The following is an 18759-nucleotide window of genomic DNA, read 5'->3' on the forward strand; positions in this document are numbered from 1 at the left end:
GGTGGAGATGAGACTTAATTTGTAACTGTAATGAAATTAATTTTAAAATGTTTACGTTATATTAGAGGATAATTAGCTAATATCCATTAATAAGTTTTGCAACATACATTTGCAGGAGGTTTAAGGGGTTTTTTTAGGAAAAAACACTTGTTGAGTAGTTTCCAATATATCCCATGTAAACATGCAGTTAAAAATTGAAAGGAAAACCTTGACTGTTAACACCACCCACCTCCAAAAAAAAGGAGTTTCTAAAGCATTGAAAGGATGCATCGATGATGTAGGGCACGTCGAGCTGCTTTTAAATAATTTTTTTCTTTACATGTAAAGATGTGTTCAGGCTTGCAACAGAATAAAATTCTGTTGAATTCTTAGGCCAGCATAGCAGCAATAGTGGAAATCCCATCTCATCTGCACAAGGGTTTTTCTGTGGAGTATTACCTGAACAATGCTGTGTGCCCTCAAGGAAGTCCCCAGGCCCTGAAAGCCATATGGTGCTGCAGTTTGCCAGGTCACGGGCAGAACTCTCCTATTGTTATGTACAGTAGGCTGTGGGGAAGGAATGTGAAAGTAGCAAGTACTTACAGTACCTTTTAAACTTCTCAGTTCAGTTCAGTGACACTCTCTACAGTACAACTGTCAAAGCTTTCTGCTTCTTCTTTGTTTTCTGTTTGCTGACGCTCATTTCTGTCTCCTTCAGACCTTCCCTAAATATGTTTTTTTTCACCTAAGTACCCTCAGAAATGTGGGTATTTTGCCTTAGTTTGCCCTCATTTGCTACTTGATGTTTCTGATACCTAGGTGTAGAAGGTACTGTCTGGTTTTTATCAGCCCTTGTTACTTCTTGGAGTAAAGATACAATTTTACTTCCTTTTATTGTCTTTTCACTTATAGTGGTTATATTGTCGTAATTATGTGACATTTAGTCTAAATAAGCTCTTGGGTAATGCATAGATTCTCATTATGTGTGTCAAAGAGGTTGTCACTAGGCCAGAGAAATACTTGGAGAGCAAGGTTCTACCTGCTCCCGGCAGTTTGTAGCAATAAAACAGCTCCTAAGGAAGAGTCTGCATCAGGGTTTAGCCTACAGGCGTGCTCAGAGAGCCTGGGAAAGTAAGGAATGGTTTTCAAACTGTCAGTTTGGAGTGCACAATGAGGTGTTTTTCTTTCAGCTGTACACATTGAGAAGATAACCCTGAAAGACGTATCAAGAAAAAGGGCTGACAAACATTTGGAGTACACATTCAAAGTAAGCAAATAACCTCCAGGATGTTAAAATTATTGTCTATGTACTGCAGATACATACAGCTTGTTTCAAAAACCTTCACAGGAGGCAATTTTGAGATTCTTTGGATTATCTTGTGATTCTTTTGAGTTCTGCATGCAAATCAGGTCTTTTACATAATAGTGGGCATAAGGTGGGAAGGTGTAAAGCTTCAGCCATAGCTGGGTGTGTGACATCAGTTCAGGAAACCTGGCTTTTTCTAATTTATAAGAATTGTAAACCTAGTCAGTGTTCAAGTGGCACAGGAGCACAGTTGAGTCTGCAGCTGTAGATTGCTTGGAGTCATGTGGTCATCTTGGATCTCATTTCTCGGTGTTTACCATGTGAGGGTGGATCCTATGCTTTTTGAGAAAACTGGAGATTGGTGTCTTTGGTTTGGATTTTTTTTTCTTAAGGCAAAACCAAAGAAGCTGGAAAATGGCCAAAAACTGGACAGCCCACCTAGTGTAGTCTTCATTTATTGTGGTAGCTAAGGGCAGCATGTATTAAATGATGGTTACTAAGGCTGTTGATGATGATGTTCTAGTTGAATCAAAGTGGTAATTTTCTTAGCAAGGGCTGACTAACACTATGAGTCATTGTGCCAATAGATGTGAATCTGGTATTATACCAGATTTGAAGTTAAAGTTAAATGTTCCCCTTTTTCACCCAAAACAGAATGGTTCACATCAAACATTCTGACTGGTCATTTGACATGGGGGAGGTCTTTGAAGAAGCAAACCTAAAAAAAGCCATTTTGAGCTGAAAGTTGATGTGTTGATCACAGAGTTTAGTATTGTATCCTGTGATATTGTATTCTCTAAATGGATGCACTCTTCTTTTGTTGAGGACAGTAATATGTAGAAGGTAGCCTTCAATGTCTTTAAGGTTAACCTGGCTAAATATTTCAACCACATCATAGATTTTTTTTTTCCAAATAGTCTGTGAAGCGAGTATGAAGTAAAATACAGTAGGAGATGGGGAAAGTTTGTACAGAATACCTATATAGATTATCAATATTTAAAGTCAAAATGCTTTTTTAAAGATTCAGCATGTAGCCAGATTTGACAGCGGTTTTGAATTTCTTTGTTAAAGGGGCCATGTGGAGATGTGGCAAGTATTTCAGTAATCTTGAAACTCCACCTCAGTTCTTTTAGGAAGGAGTTTCCTTTCGTCATCTGTGCAGGTATATTCTGTGCTCTTCACTGTAGATAATTTTGTCTTGCCCAGACACTGCTTTTTTAAGGTTGTAACAGCAATTGCAGTCATGGCTTCCCAGCTGAGGACACCGAGGTAGTTGGCATTTCTGGGGACTAAGTTGAAGACATTTGGTGGGTGACATTACTCTATCAACGCCCGAGAGTAAATGAATGTTTATAATTGTTGTGTCCACTCCTGTTACCCTGAATCTTCCCATGTAACTAATTGGAATCTTTGGCCCAGAAGTGGGCTTAAAGCCAGGCCACACTCATCTAACCAAGCTTACTTATTTTTTACTCAAAACATGCATGTGAAGGTGCTGTTTACTACTTGCATGTCGTGTCGGAACAATAAGCTACTGAAATTTTATACAGGCATATGCCAGAATGTTGTCTGATTCTTGAGTGCCTAATTAGTAACTTGCAATACTTTTTATGACTTGTAGCCTAAAACAACTTGTATATGACTGTGTAAGATTTGAGTCTGAGGCAGATAAAATTATTTTATAGGTAATATAAACAGAGATTTTTTTCTGTTTCATTTTGACTCCTGGTAATGACAGTGAGAGCTCAATCCAGTATATCTGACCTTCAGTCCTTTCCTCTGGTACCTATTTTTTTTGTGGTTAATTATTTCTGTTTGATACAAATCCCATAATTACAGAGCCTTCTGCCTGGCTTCTTTCTGAGTCAGTAATCTTCAGGGACTTCATTGTATTTCCTTGAATTTGTCCATGCTCCCTTTAGCCATAAATAACATGAATGTGATCCTAAAATACACACTTAAAATTAGTATATCTTTGAAAAAGTACAGCCTTATCCCTGTTTTACCTGGTGTTTGCTTAATTGCAAGTGTTAACTCTGAGACTGCCAAATTTATGGAATTGTTCTGACAGGCTAATTGCTATGATATTTGGGAAAAGGAACTTCCCTCATTCTTTTTTCCTTCATTCTAGGTAACCTGGTCCGATTTTTCTGTAACATGTGTAACAAAAACACATCAGGAGCTTCAGGAATTCCTGCTAAAAGTATGTATTCAAGTATGAAAGTAGTGTTTACACATCAGGTTTAAAACACCAGAAGTAGTCTAGGAGAGCTGTGATTTCTGGGGTGTAATTATAGAGACAAAAGCATGCCAGCAGATTTTTGTACTTCACAATTGTGTTAACCATCTAATTATATATATTGGAATGAAGACTCTTGACAGAAGAAGCAGCCCTAGAGAATGTTTGGGGAGTTTCCCAGGAGGTGATTCTCATCCAAAATGGCGCTTAGAGTTTTAATTGAACTACCATAAAACTACCAGATGAGTTTTTAATATTCCCCACAGAGCTCATGTATAGGTACCAACCACTGGTCATTTGCTTGTGTTCCTGCTAGAAGGACCTTAAAGAGTATCGTTTGTTATGTTTAATTACTGAGACACAGCCATAAGCATAATAGTTTTTAATTTAGCTGTTGTATTCTTCAGTAGAACAAAGGCTGGCCTATTCATCATCACAAGGAGTTCAACTTGAGGAAAATCTAGCAACTGTATATGCGTGTGTATCCATGTTTAAAAAAACTAAAACTTCTCTCAGTTGTTTTCCCCTCTGATCAGAGAATACATTTCTGTGCATAGGCCATGTACAGACCCCATCAGTGTGATGACCTCGAACTCTGTGTTCATTGCCAGTGTCTAATATTTTGGGTTCCACCTATTCTGGGAAATTATTCTATATTTAAACTCTTCCCTACTCAGGCCAGTAATGAGAGATCTGTTTTGGACATGTTTTGATGGTATCTGGTGTTCTTAACTGCAGTATTAATTACAAGTGGAAAGCCAGTCACTGTACAAAGGTCATTGTCTTGTTCACTGTTTAAATTATCAACATTGTTTCCCAGCATTCTAGATATTAAGCAGTGAATATTCACAACTGCTTTAATCTAGTTGAATATCTGGTTCTAAGAGTTCCCAGAGCTTGGTTTGTGAGGATTTAAATTATGGATGGCATGTCTGGTTGCAAGGGGGTTATCCCACAGCTTAGGGTACATGCATCTGCAGCTGAAGAGACCCCTAAAAACAGCATTTCATACAGGGTCCTGTGCAGCTCTGGGATGAGCATTCAGATGCATGCCCCCTGTTCTCACTTGTGTAAGACAAACATCAGTGTCTGAAATGGACCTCCTAGAACCTACTAGCTTCTTTGAGGAGACAGGAAAACAGACATGGTCCAGAGTGTTGAAGGGTTGTGCTGTTTGGCTGATGTAGGGTGTTCCATGTGCTGGCTTGACTGCTCCAGCAGTGTCTAGGACATGGCAGAAAAAGAGGAAGACAACCACAAGCTGCTATGAGCTTCCTGAGGTCTTCTGTGGAAAATGTGCACAGCTGAAAAATATATTTGGTTTGTGCTGGTTTGATAGCCATAGGCATAGAAGTAAGAGAGAATTGTTAAGTAAAGCAGGACAGAACTTACTTGTTTTAAAAAACATAAAGCACAAACGTCCACTTCATATGCCCTTGCATTTTGGCTTTTTATCGTTCTTGTTCCAATCTACATGGCATTGTTAAATAGTATGCTCAGGTTCCTAGGGACAGAAAAGAATGGTCAAAATACTTGATGGAAAATTCCAATGCTGCATGTGATAGAAATAAGATAATGGTAAAAATTGTTTCAGAATAGAAGCATTGGTGGGAAAACTAAGGTAGGAAATGGCATAACTTGGATGCTTTATATTCAAGACTGGCTTCTCTTAGGTGGTAAGCATGAAAAATTCTTTGCAAGTAGGAAATTACCCACATATGTGGAAGGACTAATAAGCTTGTAAGTAACAAGGCTGTCCCCTTACCTTAAGCACCCAATCTTGGGTTCATATAACTGAGTCTTTAACTACAGAGGAATTGCATTCGTTTTAAAGACAAGAAGGTAACTGTTTCCAGAGACAAATCTACATACAAAATACTAGGATAGGAGATTGCTCATTCCTACACTTCTGCAGTAACTTCCTGGTACCTTTTGGCTAACACTGACTAATTCTTCAGTCAGAGTTCCTCAGTAATGCATATTAAAGCCAAAGGGTCTGTTAAGAACAGCTGCCTTCAGCCCTTTGTGGTTTTAGATCCAAGACATTTGAGATGCTGTAGCACTGTACAGGACAAACAGCACCTGTCTGTCTGGATTCCAAGGATTCCTCTTATGTATGTTACCAAGCAATTATCTGCATCAGACACAGCATCGCTCTGTTAGTACCACTTCATTCAGTGAAAGAATTACTGAGTGCTGGGCTCTTGTTCCAGCAATATCCAGCTGGCACTCTGGGTCAGGTGTATACAAGAGGAAGATGCTGCTCTAGTGTAAATTTACTTAGTGCTGTTGATCATAACTGCTGGCAGATATTAACCACACTAGCAATAGCTTTGCACTTCAGTTTAAACAAAGTGTTTTTCAGTGACAGTTTACTTTTAATTGCGCCATATTAAAAATTATTTTTTAAATGTAGATGAACAAATTTAATCATTTAATAATTGCTTTAATGTACTTAAGTACAATATTTGGAATTTCTAAAGGTGAAAAAACTTTGTTCTGGGGAATATTCTTCATTTAAAACAGACATGCTCTTAAGTAGAAGAAGGCAAGAATTTTGCCTTCTCAACCAGCACATCAGAAGATCTCACTTTGTAGTATTGGCATTGGAAAGTTATAAGGAATTTTGATAAGAAGTTTCCAGTGTTAATAGCAACTGGGGAGGGACTCACTATTGATTAATCTCAGTGTTGCCCGCTGAAGTCTAGGGTATTAAATAACTGAAATTGTTTCCTTTCTACTTCTGTTTATTTAAAGTAGTTAAGCTAAGTGATGATAGTCAGTACAGTGCACTCAGTCAAGCCAGGTTAGGTTTTTTTTGTGTCATTTTTAGAATTAATTTCTATATATGAAGGATTTAAAGAAATAAATTTTTAAAAAGACTATAAACTATCCTGGAAACGACCATAGTATTTGGTAGATTTGCACATGTAATTCTTTCAAATAGAGCTTTAAACAGTTTTATGCCTGAATTTTTCTGTGAGGATTTACAGCAAAGTGTTTCTCTTGCAAAACTAGATGATGTTGATTTGTTGTACCTTTGGTCTGTAAAATACATCACTCAAACTGAAACAATTGAGTTTCTTGTTGATACTAAAAGGTATAAAGACTCTTAGTGAACAAATACAGTCTTTAAAATGTCAACTACTCATTTTTCACATTAACCTTTTTCTCAGCTCCCAAAGGAACTGTCTTCTGAAACATTTGACAAGGCTATTTTAAGAGCACTAAATCAGGGTTTTCAGAAGAGGGAAGAACGAAGGCATGCTGATCTTGAGCCCATAATCAGGTAAATGTTTTAGCAAATAGCCTGAAATGCATCACCAGAAAAGTGATTGAAGTCAAGCTAGAAGACTTCTATGGACAGTGGAAATTCTGCTACCTAAACCAAATTTGCAAAGAAAGTGGGGAGACAGTGGTGAAATAGATACTCCTGACTCTTAGATTTTCTTTAAATTAAGACTTTTACTAAACTTTATAGAATTACTTCTTTGGAAGTAATTGCACAATTATGAAAATATTTGTCCTAAGCAGAACTATATAGTAATGATTGGCATTTGTGGAAGGATACTACTTCCTTTACACAAATGTATATTTAGAAATACTAGAAACATTAACTCAGAGCACATATGTTCTACTTTTCATAACAGGATAGGGTGAGAGATGGAGGAATGGAAACTAAAAGGAATAAACTATAATAGTGAAGTATGTATATAAAATTAAAAGTAGCTTAAGTATTTGTAAGAAAATAGCCCATGTCTCATGACCTGCTGTTTAGTGATGAGAGAGCTTGGTGGTCAAATTCTGTAACTCAGAACAGTAATATGAATTTGGGTTTGCCTACATGAGGTTTTTCTTGGGTTTTTTTTCTGGTTTGGTACAGATGCCTTGTTATGTTTGTCCTTTTCAGTCAGGATTGTTCAACCTTGTTGAAAACAAATTATCATGTTAGGCAGTGTCTCTTGAGTTGGGGTAGTTGAGGAATCAGGCACTGCTTTTCAAATTCCTACTCATAATGTTCTGTTGGTTCTAGCATTTTGTCCTAATATTTTAGTTAAAGATGATGTGGAACTGCTCTGAGCCTCAATTACCCCCTTGCCAATTTTTTAATAAATCCCGGTCTGCAATATTTTTCTGTCTATGTTTACTTGATTGTCAAGCCAAAAATTAATCTCTGTGAACAGTTTTAGCTAATAAGCATAGTGGTTTTAAATCAATAAACCTGTTACACAGAGGTTGACTGAAGGGAATGTATTGTAATACAGAAAGGTTGTGAAGCCTCACTGCACAGTAATTACAAACCCAAGAGACTCACTTCAAAGATAACCTTTGGACATACCCAACTGTGTGAGAGTAAGCAACTGTAATTACAATTTGCACGTTGTGTTGTGACTATACAGGAATGCTACATAAATAATCTCAAGAGAATAGCATTACTGTATTCAAATTCCTTTTTCTTTCAGTGTCAGTTTTAGCATAAATATATACTTATTTGGGGGTTTCAATATGTGCCCATTTGCCAAAAGTTGCTTTCCCCTTCCTCTCCTCCAAAGAACTAGAGCTGGGTAGTGCCTCCTGGCAAGTAATATCTGAAACCTTCGTGTGTGGGAAGTGAAATCCATTCATTGTTGGCCTATTTTCTCATTTGAAGCTAAAAAAATTTGCCACTGACATCTTGGTAACTAACTCAGACCAGTGCAGAGCAATGTTTAGCATCCCACCCTTTGCTCTTGGAGATAACTACGAAATTCAAATACTCACGTTATAGGTGGATTGAGCTTTGTATTTAACCATACAATTGTATTTAAGAAAGAGATGCATTGCTTTGGGAAAATAAATGTGTTCTCAGTTTATTGTTTGTTTGGTTTTTTTTTTAAGTTAAACTATAGAGTCCAGTGCTTTTGGACTCAATCCAAACTCATCTTTAATAAAATATTACAAGTGGCTGAAATGTTTGAATTAGGATGACTCAAAAGCATCTACCATTTTAAATTCAAAGAAATCATCATACCAATTGCTTATATTGACTGTACTCCAGTCTTATCCTAGTGCTTAACAGCAAAGCTCAAAAGTAGCTTTTAGCATTGTTGAATGTGCAATTTGAAGAGTTTGGACTTCTTAAGAACTGCCTATTTTGCTTTAAAATAGTACTGTAGTAAATTTTTGTGTTCTTCCTATGATTCTGTTACTTAGTTTAACAAACTCTCACTTAAATTTCAGGCAGCTATTTTCAAATACATCGCAAGCTTTTCTGCAGAATCAGAGAGTATACAACTTCTTCCAATCAATTTCATCAGAATCTTTGCACACTCACAGTAAGAAATATCCTAATACTGTTTTATGTAATGAAAAGTCTATATAAAGCTTATCTTACTGCTGTGCCTAAGTACAGTTTTACAATTTTTTGTTTGTGTGTTATATTCCATTGGTTGTATTTGAACTCCTGGTCAATGAATAGTTTCTTGAGCAGATACTCATACTTTTGACAGTGGAAACATACTATGTAGCATCAGCTTGTGTTCTTTTTATTCTTTTTCATTTTTCTCTGTACCATCATGCTCTTCAAATAGGCCGTTATGAATTATGTTCAACAGTTTGGCATTTCTTCCTTTCACAAAGTTTAAATTTTGGAACAAAAAGTTTGAACTGACCCAAAAAATCACATCTGATTTTTGTTTGTTTTCTTTTGTAGATAAACATCTCTCTTGATATTTAAACTGAGATTTTTTTTGAGTACATAAATGATGGGATGTCCCTAATTTCAGAACATACAGAATTGTGTTCCATCATTTGCATTGCAGAGATTTCTTTGGTGGCCCCCTTAACCTACTTGTGTACTACAGTTTGTGTGACCAAAGCTTGGCTTCTCTGTATGGATGCCTTAGGATGATGTGATCTTTGTTTCCATTGAATCTTTCCTTATTTCAGTGCATGTTGCACACCATGATAGTTGAGGCACTGACTGGGAGGCCGCTGTCTCAGAAGTTGTCAAAGATCTTAGCAGGGAATTGAATAGATTGGAGGTTCCAAACAGACAGCTCATATTAATTTGGGAAAATACAGAAGAATGACAGCTGACTTCAGTTTGGAATTATGTGTGCGATCTGTGATGGATATATTCTTTCCATTATGAGATAGAAGCACTGTGGTTAGGGTAGCAGCTGTAGGTTGCTTTGTAACATTTTTTAGTAACACTTAGTACATTCTTACAAGGCAGTTTTGTCAAAATGTTAAACTAATAACAATCAGGGTAATTGTGGAAGTGGCTGGGATTTACTGCTGTAAAACTTGACACCTCTGTTGTACTGAAAGGCTACATGGGGAGGAAAGAGTTTCCAAAGTCCAGAAAGATTGATGTTAATGATGGGCACACTGGACAGGGTGTGCGTATTTTAGACTGTAGACTACATCTGGTTGGGAAGGACTTGCAAATGCATTGTTATACATGGTGGCAGTTTGAAATGGTTTCAAAAAAGAGCCAGTGCCAAGTTCCATCAAGACAGACTTGACTGGGCAGAAATGATCTGCAGGTTGGGTAGATCAGAAAGAGAATAGACAAATGTCAATTCTGTCAGAAGTCTTATAGATTACAAAGTGATCTTAAATGTGAGATAATTTTTATAGTAATAAATAATTGAGCACATGAAAGTTCATGAGGATTTGTCAGATGCAGAATGTCTGACAGGATGAAGAACTTAATTGTTTAGCAGAGTAAAGACTCAAATGGAAGATGATCTAAGTCTTCAAATGCCAGAATCCTAATGTAACGAGGATGATCTGTTCTCTCTAATGGATCAGACAGAAAGCACTAGGCTTAACTTCTTATGAGGAAGATTAGGACCCAGGGGCAGGCAAGAACCTTGTGATTACCAGACAAGTTCAGAGTAGTGAGGCAGGTCTGAGGTCAAGGCAGAAAAACAAGTCAGTAGGTCAGGGTTAAGAACAGGATCAGCAAGATTCATGTCCAGGCACAGGTGTGCTGGCAGTGCACCCTAGGCTAGGGCCTGAGCTCAAATGCAGCTCCCAAGCCCAAGGAGGGAGGCCCTGGGGGAGACATCTACCAGTTCTTTATCCAGCAGTCACACCCCGAATTGCAGAACTGCAGTGTACCAGATTGGATCTTCACTGGGGGCAGGTGAAGCCCTTGGGAGAGCAGGGAAGAGTTGCAAAGCCCATTGGCATGATTCAGGCCCTAACATTGAGTTAGATATTAAGAAAACATTTGATAAAGAGAATTACTGTGATAAATTTAAACGTAGTTGTTTTTCTTTTGGGAAGAAGGACTGGATGACTTGTCCATGGTAGCTCACAGTCACATTTCCTGTGGTGCAGCCTAATAGAAGCTGTACTAAGACAAAAGTACTCACCCCACCTGTTGCCGAAATCACCTCAGTTAAGTGGCCCTTGAGGGTTTTTTTTATTGTTGGTTTCTGTGTTTTTCTAGGTTTCCTGTTTGGGATTCCTGTAATCCTGCTCCTTGTTACTGCAAGTTAGTCGTAGTTGCACGTTTTGCATATGCTGACAGTGTTGGCAAAGAAAGCATATATTTAAGAAAAAATCTCATCTAGTTCTCAAATAGAACATGCAGAATTAATTGACAGACAAAGCATTTGTGGCTTAAATTGGTTTTCAGTTGCTATACAGAGTCAGGGATAAAAATATCTTTTCACAGAAATACAAATTTATTTAGCAAAACCGATGTGGAAGTAAATTGTATGTTTGTGGAAGGTCTTCATACCTTAAATAATAGTGGGGATCTCACACTGAATATTCAGTAAGCTTAATTATGCTGCTATGGTTCCATTAAGGAGGAAATCAATTAGCTCCCTCCTGGTTCCTAAATTCAGTTGCTTAGACAATTTTTCAGGTTGGAGTAGACTTTTGGTTTCAACATGGGAACATGATCTCTGGGGATTTAGTATCTTCAATGCAGATGATATTCAGAAAGATTTTCTTATCAATGTTTCAAGCTCCTAAGCAACAGCTTTCAGATGCTTTTACCTGCACTAAATTGGTACTTTTGAGAGGGGAAGAGTAGACTCTTATATTATTTAGGAAATTAAGTCCTTTTTCAGAGCATGGAAGTGGTATTTTTGCAACAAAACTGTTTAATATTAGTCCTACTTATTTTTCATCCTGTCTGATATAAAAAGGCAAAAATGTTGTATGAAAACTGTGCTAAGGGCACTAGAAGACTTTAGCCCAAATTAGGTTGCTTTTGGCAGATGAATGATTTGACAGTGGAGGAGTGTTATTTGTTGCAGAAGTATGCTAGTAACTATCATTGCTCTCCTCCCATTTCCTGTTGTAAAACAAAATGATTATAAAGAAAAGTCTGAAGTGCAGCATGGTGGGATTATCTCTAATAGTTATCACAATCACAGCCTTTTGAAATTGTTTCATAGCATTAAAATTTTTTTGACAGTATTTTCTTCAAAATAAAAGTTTCTCTTAAGAGCCTTTACTCTTGGAGATGGCCTGCTTTGAAGAAGGCAATGTATAAATTGCTGCCACATGCCAGTAAGATCAGTCTTCCATTTCCCTAGCTTCCAGTTTAGTGCAAACGTTCAGGAACTGTCCAGTTGTTGAAGACATATAAAGTTACTACGTGAACTTTATTCTCTGCAGGTAACTTACAACCCTCTTTGAAGACGGTTAAGACAGCAGAACACTTCAAGGAGGACAGTTCAGAAGCTTCAAGTCAGGAGGAAGGTAGTTGTGTACTCAAAGGTGGTTCTTTGAGATATTTTACCACACAGTTCTGGAAATCATATACTTGACTGATTTCTCCATTGGTATAAAGTGGTACAAAAATTGAATTAAATCTGCTATGTAAATGAAGAATTTTTGTGTACTTTCAGCAGTTTCCTTAAGAGGTTGTTCTATAACTCAAGAAGTGGCAGAATTCATAGACAGCTCGAAGGCAGAAGTTCACAGCTGTGTTGAACAACAGGAATATATATCTCACAATTTATGCAAGCCAAGATTATTTATAAACTTTCATGTCTTTACCTAGTTATTCTTCAATTACCAGAGTTCAGAGTTAAGTGCAGTATTTCAAGCGTATTTCAAGAGTATTTCAAAACTGTTTTACATTAAATATGCCAAATTTGTCTAGGTTCTAATTTTACACAGAGTATTCAAGTTTTCCTCTTCTTATTCTGAACCTATGCTGCTTTGATACTCTGGACTGTTACTAAGGTTGGGACTGTAGTGAGTATTGATTACAGTCTGAAAGCTGGTGTTTTTCAAATACCTCAAAAACAGTTCACACATGGAAGCAGCAGCCTGGTGACTGGTCAGTAGTTTCATTTTGAAAGGAACAGCAAGTCAGTTTTGCATTGTTTTTAGAAGGAAACAAGTACAAGTTCCTGGCAGGTGGAAAGAATGGGAAAGGGGACTGATGGGTGAACACAGACAACTGAACACTTATGCTGGCTGTCAAGTAATGACAGCACTCTTATCCTCTTTCACATTAATAATTCATAAGAAGTTTGGTGTTGAATTTCTGTGGATTCAGTAATCTACATATGCAGTTTGAACAGCTTTTTCGTGTTAAAATAATCATTGCCATATTCTTAAGAGTTCAGAGCACACTGAGTAAATTTACAATATATTTGCTCAAATAGTCTTTTATATACTGCTCTTAAACATACATAAATCTCTTCATGTGGTGAAACTACAAATGCATTTCAGAATGCCTTTTGTGCCATTTTAGTGAAGTGTTTACCAGAAGTTTAAGAATAATTTTTTTTTCCTCAAATTTTTTTAACTATAATTTGACCTTAGTTGTAGCATTGACAGTAGCTCCGGCAAAATTCTAAGATCATCAATAGTTGGAATTAAGGAAAGTTGCTTTTGTTAAAAAAGACAAAATTCTAAGTACCAAGAATACTAAGATCATCAATAGTTGGAATTAAGGAAAGTTGCTTTTGTTAAAAAAGGAGTAGACTATATCTCTAAAGTTCTCAGTTTTTCTTCATAGACTCTTAGAATGGTTTGGGTTGGAAACCTTAAAGTTCCAAATCATCTGCCATAGGCAGGGAACCTTCCACCATACCGGGTTACTTGGAGCCCCACCCAGCTGGGCCTTGAGGCTGTATCTCTTTTTGTCAGGTGCAATTTGCAAAGCTTTACTTGCCTAGTGAATTTTCAGGTTTAGAATGCAGTACTTCAGTGTAGGACTTGCCTTCATTTGCTAGTCAGAATGTGTGACATAGTTTTGAGATGAATTTCAGTATTCAGAAGAAATAACAAAATGTTGTATTTTTTTCTGACTCATTCCTTTCTTCTCTCTCTGTTCTTTCATATTGGTTGATATTCAGTCATGCATTCAGTGCTTAGAATTAAATATAGAGGTGAGCAAACATTGGCATTGTCATAGTTCCTCTCTTTCTGTTTCATTCTTCTGTGAAATGGAAGGTAAATAGTCTTGTTTATATAATCTATACAAACCGATTTGTCTTCTATGCAACACCTGCTAATTTCAGCACTATAAATTAAGCCTGACCTGTTTGATAGAGATGTCTTATGCTATGTGCCTGGTAGTGATGGAAAGATGAATTTGCTGGATTGATTTAAAAGATTAAATGGAATTTCTGTTGAAATTATGCTTTGTTTGTTTTTTTTCCAGATGTAATGCAGCACACAGCAGTTCACAAGAAACATAATGGAAAAAGTCCTGTTGCCAAGTAGGTACTGGGGTGTAATGTAACCATGTTACATGTCTGAACTTCCATTTGTTGGTGCTTTGATAGTATGTGTCCTTCTAGATTAAAGCTTCTTTGTGGAGCTTTTGTTTGTTTGTGGTGGGCTGTTCTGATCTTATTTTTATAATTTAGGAGGTTGTTATTAACTTCTGAACTATTAGAAAAATAGTTCAGAAGACCCTATTTCTAAGTCTATAGGTCTAGTTCATTTGGATAGCTCTTCTTTCCGAAATGTTGTGGATCTTCACTATTTGAATTGATGTTTTGATTTGTGTTTATAAGATATTACATGCCATAATCAGTATGGCATGTATCTTTCCTATGTGCACTGCCATGCTTGTACTGAAAATTTCAGTGCTATTGATTTGAAGCCTAAGTAACCTCAAAGAGGAGCTTGTAGGAGAAGGTAGTCCATTCTCACCCTTGCTTACTGGCAAATGCATACACGCCTTGCTGGTTTGTGTCCATTGTGTTTGTGTAAGTGGAAGCAGTTCCTAACCACCTTAAAGTAGTTTATATATATGCCTTCAGATCCCTGAATTCACCTAGTGTGAATTCACTCATTCATTTGATTAAAAAGTATTTTGATTAATAACTTCAAGTATGTTTGCATGTAGTTGTGCATAATTCAGCTAAATTAAGGGAAAGAAATGGATACAGAATTTATTGTGATTTACAATTTTGGTCAGAGTTGATTTATCTGTAAAAGGTATTTATCTTGTGAAAATTTACCTGGAATTCCAGTAATTAGAGTATAAACATAGCACAGAACAGTGTTGGTTAAGGTCCAGAGATCTTTAATAGACAAAATTTTTGTCAACTCACCACAAGATAACTTAGTGCTTTGTGTCTGTTTTGGTTTTAAACTGACATACTTTCAGCTTATATTTCCTCAAGAAATATATATTTCCCTGACAAAATCTGTGATAAACAGTGGATATACAGTCTATTACAAAGTCATCAGAACAGGATCCAAATCTAGTCGCTTATGGTCATTAATAAAGAAACTATCTTTTTTTTAATTCATTGCATAATGAATTACACTAAGGCTGACCACAGTTTAGGATCTATCTTTCAGGTAGGAAAGAGAGGAACAGACATTTCCACAAAGTTCTGAGAAAGAAGCTTCCTTAGCTATTATTTTCTGTTTATCTAAGAGGAGGAAATGTATTTACTCCTTGACTGCTAGAGGTCTGTTAGCCCTCTCCTATTTGGTTTATGTGTCTGTCTCCTTAAAATCTATGCCTTTTCTTTATGGGTTTGTAAAGAAATGGCACTTAATGAAAGTTTTCATTCTTGAATACTCATAAAGCTGTTGAGAGTCACGAGCAGTTCATCTCAAATAGCTTTGGTACATGGTGCATCTATCCCTTGTTTTCATTCAGTATTGCAGCCTTACTCTTGAAAAGTCAAAATATGTACTGGTAGGAATGAGATCACCCCTACAAAACAAAAACTTTAGTAATATTACAGTTTCCATTAAATGACTGCAAATTTAGCAGTGAAATAATTTACCTCCTCTTGGCAGAAGTTTCTGAAGTGACCTTGCTTCTGTCTTTGCAATCAGGTGTTTATGTCTGTCTTTTGGGACCTTGGATTCTTGCCATTTTCTTCATTTTAAAAAAAATATTCTGTTGTGTATCTTTTAAGTAGTTTGCGCCCTTACTCACAGAGGTATTTGGTAAGTAGCTACTGGAACTTCAGCATGTCTTGTGCTTTCAAGTGAGCTGGATTTCTGCCATCATTGGAACTGAGTAACATTTCACATTGCAGGAACTTTTGTGAAGCAGCTTGCCAGCAGCCCTGAATTAAAAGGCACTTTCAATTATCAGCATAAGTATTTAGATAAGAATTTAAAAGTGTTAGCTCCTTTTTACTTTTTTCTTCTGCATCCAACCTGCAGAAAGGCATAATTTTGTATGAGATATGAGAAGGTTATAGGTCCTTGTGCCTTACTGACTGTCAGAACCCTGACTATTTTCTTCCAGCAGCTTTAGTTGACCATTGGTCTCAGACCTAGTTAAATATTGCTTGTGACTGGCTGCTGTAGAGCAGAGCTTCAGTGGAAATTGCTATGAAGTCCAAAGTAAATGCCAAGTGTAACTCCCTTCTCCTAGCACTACTCAAAACTAGCATTCCTGAAGGTAAAAATGCAAAGCAAGATGACCATTTTGAAATTGAAACAAACATAGCTGCAGTGTGATCTCTATAGTAACTGTGTGTTCCTTTCATATTCCTGAATTTGAATTCTTCATTAATTCTGAAACAGAGATTACAAAGTAATTCCAGCTTTGTCATTAATGATAACAAGAAAGAAGGTGAATTCAGAATGCATTTCTCTCTGGAAAATTCCCACATGTCTGGTATGAAAATAGCAAAGTTTTTGTGTATAGAAATATCCAAGGAAATTTTGCCCCCAATTACTGTTTTCTACAAATTCTGTTGTTCTGAATTTTACATCAAATGAAAAAGGAACTCCAATTATGGTCAGATCATAACTTTAGAGCACAAGAACTGCTGTAATTTACATCTTTTAAATCTCTTGAAAATTCCTAGGGTTTTTTGAAAGCAAAATTTCCCAACATGATGCAAAATATGTATGTTGGTAAGACAAGCCTGCAGGTTTGTTCACATCAGCATAACTTTTGGGGCTTGTTTTACTTTTCAGCAGCACTAGCAGTGCAAAATGTTCTTCACTGGATAGCCTTAACATTCAGCACTCGGAACAGAATGGGGTAATGGACTGGAGAAGGAAAAGCTGTATTGTCCAGCAGCACCCAGAGCACTGTACTAACCTCCTTGACCAGGTGTGTTGCTGTTTATTCTTTAAAACCATATTCCAAGAAACTTGAGAGGACTGTCCACTACACATGATGAGATTTAGCTTTAAAAGATGAAAAGTGCTGCTGAAATTGTACAAACTAAGTGTTGAAGTTGCTACTGACTTACCTTGCTTAGAAAACCCTTCATAATTCCTTACCACACTCTTAGAAAGCTGAATATTGTGTTCATGAATTTGTAAATAAAATTCCCTGGGAGAATGTAAGTAATCAGTAAAGACTAATGTTAATTTTTGATCAGGCACTTTCCTGTTACTGTAGCGTTGTCATCAGAGAGGATTCCAGGACGCTTGGGCAATTTCTGTTATTACAAGGAACACACTAGAAACAGTATTAGTAGCTAAACTGTATTAATGGTACAGTTGGTACAATAGGGTAAACATATTATTTCTATCTTACCTGCATTATTTAAGTAATAATCTTTGAAAAAAGTTAATAGATGCATATACACTTTTTCTGGGATTGTGTCTCTTCAATGCTCAATCTCATTGTGAATATAGTTAAACAGAACAATTATTCATAAATAAAATTATCTACTACTGAAATTGGGGGAAGGAAGCTTGCTCACTGCTTATATATGAAAAACACAGAATGTTAGAATTGTTTGATATTACTCTCATTTATGTTTGGAATCTGGCTATTGATTGTTATGTGTGGAATAACAAGCCAAACAAAAATAGTTTCCTTACTTCATAAAGCCGGGGTTGTGATTTGAGGTTGACTTCTGAACATGAAATGGTGGGCTGCATCAAAGTTTGCATACTGCGAGCTTGAAGTAAGAAGAAGGTTAATTTACTATAGCAAAGGAAAAGCTATTTAAAAGAAGTCCAGATACAGTGTTGGACAGAGATTATTTCAGAATTTTTGCAGATTTTACTTCCTCACCAAATAGGAGCTGTTAATAACAGTTATTGATAGCATACTTTAAAAATTGTGTAGGTCCTATGTGGTTTTTTTTTTTATCTGCTTATATGCTGTATTCTAGAGTTTAGTTTAGCAGCTTAAACCTCCAGTTTAAGGCTAGCTATCTGCTTGTCATACGTAGAAATAATTTGTCATATGTATTTTCCACCCCCAACTATCAAATAATTCCATTTATGTCAACAAATTTTGTAGCTCTTTAAGCTTGGTGATCAGCCTTTTTAGCAGGTATGTGATGAAATACATTTGTTTTTGTCCTCTGGAGGAAGAACAGCAGGCAAACAATAATTTGATTGATATCTCCGGTATACCTGCAAGTAGTAATTTGTTGAGTTTTGCTGGTTCTTGTGTAAACACAGGACATGATTTTACAGGCTCAGATGCACTGACCAAGTGGTTCTTTGGGTGGTTATAACACCTGTGAGCCCACTGCTCTTGGACTTGTGGACCTGTGTGTCTTGAAGGGGTGTTGTCTTTGCTTTTATGAAAACTTCTGTTGTTTGACTGGTGTCTTTCTATTTTCTGTCTAGCACACAATGGAAAAACGAAGTCTGTCTACAGTAAGCAAGAAGAAAGGAAAGCCACAGCTGGAAAAGTAGGTTTCTAATGTAACCGGTAATCCAGAAATGAAGGGTAACACATTCACTCTGATAAACAGTCTGCAGTCAATTAGGTGCTTTCATTTGCTGTGCTGGCACAAGAACTGGCATGGTGTGAGGCAAAGCTACATTGTTTTATATTTTGTAAAGAACTTGAAAAATAGAA

The 18759-nt window shown here is 36.7% G+C and overlaps 1 protein-coding gene across 1 annotated transcript in view; it reads left to right on the forward strand.

Annotated features, from left to right (window-relative positions):
* The window catches only part of ZCCHC2 (zinc finger CCHC-type containing 2), a 44244-nt gene that overhangs the window by 16599 nt on the left and 8886 nt on the right, over positions 1–18759 (forward strand). Inside the window, exons 3-10 of the mRNA XM_039721686.1 lie at positions 1170–1246; positions 3417–3488; positions 6701–6813; positions 8745–8839; positions 12153–12236; positions 14158–14215; positions 16905–17040; positions 18525–18589. Of these exons, the coding sequence (XP_039577620.1) occupies positions 1170–1246; positions 3417–3488; positions 6701–6813; positions 8745–8839; positions 12153–12236; positions 14158–14215; positions 16905–17040; positions 18525–18589 (700 nt within the window). The remainder of the gene's footprint in view (positions 1–1169; positions 1247–3416; positions 3489–6700; positions 6814–8744; positions 8840–12152; positions 12237–14157; positions 14216–16904; positions 17041–18524; positions 18590–18759) is intronic.

Source organism: Passer montanus, unplaced genomic scaffold, assembly GCF_014805655.1.
Source record: "Passer montanus isolate IOZ18808 unplaced genomic scaffold, ASM1480565v1 scaffold107, whole genome shotgun sequence".
In the NCBI taxonomy this organism is placed as follows: Eukaryota; Metazoa; Chordata; class Aves; order Passeriformes; family Passeridae; genus Passer; species Passer montanus.